Here is a 6,721-nt window from a genome sequence, read left to right on the forward strand (position 1 = left end):
TTGTCCTCTTAGATCTCAGTGCTGCTTTTGACACCATTGATCACAGCATCTTACTGCAGAGACTTGAACATGTTATTGGGATTAATGGAACTGCACTAAGTTGGTTCAAATCTTATTTATCAGAAAGATTTCAATTTGTTCATGTTAATGATGACTCTTCCACACAAACTGAAGTTAGTCACGGCGTTCCACAGGGCTCTGTGTTAGGTCCAATTCTCTTCACTTTATACATGGTCCCTTTTAGGCAATATTATCAGGAAGCACAGCATAAATTTCCATTGCTATGCAGATGATACTCAGTTATATTTATCTATGAAGCCAAATGAATCAGATCAGCTGGTCAAACTTCAAGCATGTCTTAAAGACATAAGGGCCTGGATGACCTGTAACGTCTTACTTCTAAACTCAGACAAAAAGTCCTTGTGCTTGGGCCTGATTCGTTATTCTGGATGATGAACTCCAAATGGGGATTCAGAGTTATTCTGACTATAATGGCTGTGTGGCCAAAATTCAATCTGTTGAACTTGTGCGTGGTCTTTAAAATGAGAGAAAAGAGTAAAACATTTCCCTGCTACATCCCACAGCACAAAGTGAAACGATATGTAGTACACTGTAGTAATTACGGTAGCATCTGGGTGGGCAAAGTTGAATGTATTGGGTGTAGAATGTTTTAGGATTCCTGATTAGATGTGACAGATTAAAAACTCAGTGTCCACATTATTAGGTACACCCTTGCAATCTAATTCAATCTGATACAACTGCCCTGCCACAATGTTGATCCTTATGAAGGTTGTTTTTTAACCCTCTCAAACCTGCAGGGAAGTTTGCTCAACTGCAAAAGACATAATATTGTAAACGGCAAACGAGCAAAAATGCCTGCAGGGAAGCAGGAGACCTTTGATGGCTACGCAGTGCAGACTTCCATGAGCTGACAATTTGGCACTAGTGTACCTTCTTCAGAGTGCTTTAAACTCTGAAGTATTTTTGCATGTTTGTTGTTTACAGTCATAATGATTTTAGTTGTTTCAGCTCTAATTTCATTATTAGTGAGTCAGTCTATTTTTTGACTATCCGAATTACTGTTTTGGATTTAAAATGTCAGAAAACAGTGAAAGATTCCCTCCACAATTTCCATGACACCTAAGATGTCAAACTGCTAGTCAATCAATCAACACAAAGATTTGTTGTGTATCTTTTGTTTTAGCACTAAAGCATACTTGTTTTCAGCCAAGTGTAAAAAGTGCTTGTCAGTGAGTCTAACAGTTTTTTCTTAACCGTCCCACTGTATGATAATCAAAGCGCAGAGTATTTTACACTGCTTCACATCAATAATTTCACACATCTACATTGGAAATAAAAACATTTTCAATTTTTAGACACTACATCCGTTGACTTCTTGAATAATACAGGACAGCAACTAAAGCAACATCGTATTTATCTCAGTGGAGATGATTCCAAATACTTTCCAACTATTTCAGCTGGGCAAAAGGAATCATGAAAGGCCTCATCGCTCCCCAGTGTCCCTTTGCGCAGGGAATGGAACCAGAGTCTTAATATCAAAACTTCAAATAGTTCCTGTAGAACCAATGCAATGGTGACGGGGGGGAGTTCATTTACACTTTACTCACTTTCTTTCCTTTCATTCTTACCTATTTACTTTACTCACCTATACTGTTTTTCTTCTACCTATATCTTGTAGATTGTTTGTGTATTGTGTATTATAGTATCTCTTTATCCGAAGGTATATTTTGAAAAATCTATAGATTAGTTGTAGAATCCATGCAAAGATTATTTATGCATGACTTTTAGGCTTACGGGTAGCAAGTCTAAGAAGTATAAAAAATTATCATAAATTAATCATTAATATAAGCTTTATCACATATGCAACACAGTTGCAATTCCCTAAGTGAAAGCAAAGAACTCCAAATGCATTAGCCATCTGTATGCACATTACAACTATTTTTGTTCATTTTTGCTCGGTGTGCACTTCAAATACTGCTTCCAACTACTGTACATGCCAGGCTTTGTGATCACTTAACTATGTAGGCACAAAACTGTTTTCCATTCATTATTGTGTTTTATACCTTTTTTCTTTTTCCAGAATAAGCTTTTGTGGAGGAGGGATGGATTGCATAGTATATAATGCATATACATGGACATAAAAGTACAACCTTACAGTTCCAAAGCTCATTTCTGTAATCTGTTTATTGTGACCTTTTCTGGGAATGCATTTGTACTGCAACTTTGACAAGTCTGCCTAAAACCACAGCTCTCTTACTCCTGTCCTGCTGTGTGTTGCTACAGTACAAATCTGGTTGCTCTGTTTGGGTGGTGTGATACATTGAGATGGCGTGGAAAGTAAGACCGCAGAGATCTGTGTCCTTTGGGAATTTGCAAAAGTTTTAACAAGGATTGAAGGGAGTGAGGGAATTGGTAAAAGAGCCATTCTGAAAGAGCACTCAATTATTTGCATCCGTATTAAGTTAAGGCTGCCTGGGGAGCTGTCAGACCAATCCAGTGCTTTTATACTAGAGTTTGGGCTGACCTCTCAAAGAGATGGTCAATGAACCTTAATGGACTCAACTTCCCGCTGTTTTGCAGTGGGGACAAAAAAAAAACAACAGCTAGACAAGACATTTACATTATTTCTTTGTAAACTCTTGTGTTTTGAGTCAGTCATACTTTGTTTAAAAAACACCCACACAAGAACTCAATGTAGGGTTCATGGTTCCATGTTCCATTTTAAGAAAAATTTTGTTTTCAGAGTAACACAAAGTTGCGCTGACTTCACCTCATCCTCCTTCTTACTCCAGGAAGCTCCCAGCACAAAAGCACCACTGCTTAATCATCTTACCAAAACAAAAAAAGCTGTCTCACATGGCTTAAACGTAAGTGAAATTAACATTATAATGGGATGAAGAAACTGTGAGAATCCACGGCAAGGGCTGAGCGCAGCGTGTGCATCTGTGTGGATTAAAGAGAAAGACCTCACCTTTCCACTGTGGCAGCAGCCTCCTCCAGCTGGTACAGAAGGAATGGATGGAGAGGTGGAAAGCGAGTGAAAAACTCTCGGCCCGTCATCCTGAGGGGAGAAGCAGAAAAGGTAAGTGTGAATACTTTTCAATTAAAAGGGCCTCAGGCACGCATACCCAAATACATCAGGATACAATTTTTGTTTGTTTAGGACAGTGAAATTATTTTAAAAATTCTGATTTTAAGTATTTGGGCAAGTACATATTTTTGTTAGGTAGGTACTTTATTGATCCCACAGTGGAGAAATTTCTGTTACTCAGTCTCTGTGCTTCAGCAATTTGTAATAAAATATTGGTATCATGTTGAAGTGCCAAGTCTGAGCTTTACTTTGAAAATGTTAACACCAATATAAAAAGGACTGTGTGGAAAATGTCAAACATCAGCGGACAGTTTGGTGGTGCTCTCCCAGGCCTCCCTTTGCTTCTTTTGGGTCTCTCCACCTTTAGTCTGGTATTTAGCAGGTAGAATCCAGCTCAATCAGACTGAGATCAGGTGGCTGACACAACCAGCTGAACTGTGTGGTTGCTCTGGGCATATGCACTGAACCACTGTCTTGCTGAATGAAATGTCATCAAATGAGTTTTGGTTTATTTAGCTGAATTTGAACACACAGAATGCTCACACCTCTGCATTCAGCCTATTATTTATGTCAGCAGTGAAATTGACACCCATACAACCCCTGCTATACCAGAACCACTGCCATGATTGACAGATGAGATGAAGCTTTGCATCATGAGCCAGAGTATGTACACCCATCCCTACATCATGCGCCAGAGTATGTACACCCATCCCATTCTCAGGAACACCTTGGTAAACACCGTTGTACCTTGAATAAATTTGTTCGCAAAATGTAACTGATCACTTGCAGTCTGAAGCCCTGAATGTATTTACGCTGTACTTTGAATTTTTAGTTCGGCTCATGTACCATCCGCCAACATAAAAAGGGAGGGATTTATGACCTATACTGGAACCAACCACCAGGGGGCAATCGACTTGTGAGGTGATCATGATGTCCATCATTACAGTGTGGTCTGAACAGACATTGCATGTAAGCTGCAACTTGTCAGGTTGGCAGAGTCTTACAACCATGAGGCTGTACTTCTAGTGTATTATGATTCCAAATAAAATATTCTCAGAATGTTATAACAAAATAATGGTTAGATGAACAACAAAAGCCATACAAATAAAATAGTGAAAAGTTGCAATCAGCAGTATGTGCTCTCATACAGACTACATTACATAAAATACATGCTGAGTATTTGTGCATACACAAAATGTTACATAATGGGGGTGCTATTCTATTCCACCACATTTATTTGATCACAGTAGTTAGTTACTAGTGACTTTTCATTTTATATTATGGCTAAAAATGCAATATTTTTATTTAGTAGTGTTAGATATTAGTAAATCTGTCAGATAATTATTAGTGTAGTATTATTATTATTATGCAGTTTAGTAAGATTCTGCTCTAGTCTGCTTTGCTTCAAGGTTAAAAAACAGTGTTGATTCTGAAATGTGAGCTACAGTTACCTTGACACCAATTGTTTTCTTGTATTCATCCTGTTAGAATTATGTCTGAATGAATGTTTTTGTTACGCACCATGTGACAACACACACACACACATCGAAATTCTTCATTTTGTTATGGCCAACGGCTCCATGCAACTGGAGCTCTAGATAAGAAATGGAGTCTGTGGACTGACTTCATCTGAGGTTTTGTAGTCCGTCTATGTAAGGGGTTAGGCCAAAAACGTATAAATGTATTAGGCTCTGTGTTTCTGGGATCTCTTCTCTCCAGCAGCCTGCCTGTGGATATCTGGAGGAAGGAGCCACCCGAGTTGTGTTTTGTAGTTTTGCTTGTGGTTTAAATAAATCGGCACTAAAATTAAGAAAGACGGACTCCTTCCTTACTCAGATCTGTCCAATAAAAGAACTGGGGTATAATGGTAGACAATTTTTTACACAAAACAGCAAAAAATATTTTTACCAAAAGTACAAAAAACTGAATACAGATTTGTATAGCAGGAACTTTCCCTTCTATTATTAATCATCTCAAAAACCTTCAGATTTATCCTGTGGCAGTTAAGAGATGGCTGATTCCTAGACTGGGAAACTGAACTCATCTACCTAATTGTATATAAAGTAGTTCAAGCTAGGTCCACTTTAACTAGCTATTTGCATGAACAGTCTGTTTTACAGTTGTGCATTTATCTCAGCTATGATATTAAATAAGCATCAGTGCAGAAGCCGAAGTCTGAGCTCAGTGGAATGATGATCTACAAGCAAACAACAAGCCTGGATTCAAGCAACTATGCTATGATTAGTTAGCCCAAAAACATATACATGTATTAGGCTCTGTGTTTCCGGGAGCTCCTCTCTCCAGCAGCCAGCGTGTGTGTGTCTCTGAAGGAAGGAGCCACCGGGATTGTGTTTTGTAACTTTGCTTGTGGTTTAAATAAATCAGCACTAAAATGAAGAAAGATGGACTCCTTCCTTACTCAGATCTGTCCAATAAAAGAACTGGGGTATTACAGCTTCCTTACACACACAGACAAATATTAGAGTGGACAAGCTGTCACACTACATTTTCAGGCTGCCAGAGATCAAAAGCATGAAATCATGGCAAACAGGGAACAAGCATGCAGCAGACAGACAAAATACTCAAAGACAATTCTAAATGAGTTGCAGCAAACATGTGCAGTTTGGTACCAACTTCAGGCAGATACTGTTGTTGTACCCGGTACTTTTTACCATACTGACTCTGAGAGACGAGGCAGTCCAAGCAACTACAAAACACTGCTGATTTATTCCATGAATACAGGTAAAATTAACATTACACACTCAGGTATCTTGCACCTCCAAACTGCTCGAAGGCAGATGTAAGATGAAAGACCCTGAACCCACCAGGCCTATACATTATATTCCTTCAGTTGGGCTTCAATAATAAAGAACAGGATAACGCAGTATGGATGCTGACTCAACATCCATACAATAATAATAATAAAGACCAGGATAACATAGTATGCATGCTGACTGTATGGATCCATAAAATAAATAAGGGTGGAAGATCCCAGAATAATAATAATAATAAAAAACAGAAGATCATAGTGTGGATGCTTTACAGCATCCACACAATTAGCTAAGAGCCCATTATTAAATGTGTAATCTCTGAGATGATGAATAGCAACGTGTCCGTGCAAATTCTCAGTCATCCAAGTCATAGTATGCTGAGAAAACTTAGAAGTGTCAGCGAGGCTGTGAATACGGGCCTCGACGAGCACCAAGATACAGAGAAGGCAGAGGAGAAAGAAGAAGTTCCAGGGGAGGTTGGAGAAGACAAAGGAATTATTATTAAAATGCTGTGGCAGAATGCTTAGAAAAGTTAAGCTTTTAATAAGTAAAGATAATCATAAAATGATTTATGTGTTTTGTTTGACATAATCATTAGTGAATGTGTTAAATAAAAAGTTAAATGGTTGTATTGAAAGGACAGGGAAAACTGAATTTACATCTAGCAGAGTGGAAAGTACAGAATCACACGAGGAAGTAGACACACATCCCTAAAATGAGGAAGGTTCGTGTTTGCCTGCCACACAGAGAAGAAACACGCACTATACTGAGGAAGTAAATTATGTTTAAGCACAAAAGTAAAGATTTGACTGATAATTGTTTGATCAATGTCTAATCA

The 6,721-nt window shown here is 38.4% G+C and overlaps 1 protein-coding gene across 4 annotated transcripts in view; it reads right to left on the bottom strand.

The window, feature by feature from the left end:
• thada (THADA armadillo repeat containing) overlaps positions 1–6,721 on the bottom strand; it is a 216,528-nt gene that overhangs the window by 135,044 nt on the left and 74,763 nt on the right. For all 4 annotated transcript variants that reach the window (XR_002276928.1, XM_020624135.1, XM_020624136.1 and 1 more), the window contains exon 27: positions 2,993–3,082. Coding sequence is in view for 3 of the 4 variants with exons in the window: in XM_020624135.1 (XP_020479791.1) it covers positions 2,993–3,082 (90 nt within the window). In the remaining variant the exon portion in view is untranslated. The remainder of the gene's footprint in view (positions 1–2,992; positions 3,083–6,721) is intronic.

The sequence above is a fragment of the Monopterus albus genome, unplaced genomic scaffold (genome assembly GCF_001952655.1).
Source record: "Monopterus albus unplaced genomic scaffold, M_albus_1.0 scaffold320.1, whole genome shotgun sequence".
Classification (NCBI taxonomy): domain Eukaryota; kingdom Metazoa; phylum Chordata; class Actinopteri; order Synbranchiformes; family Synbranchidae; genus Monopterus; species Monopterus albus.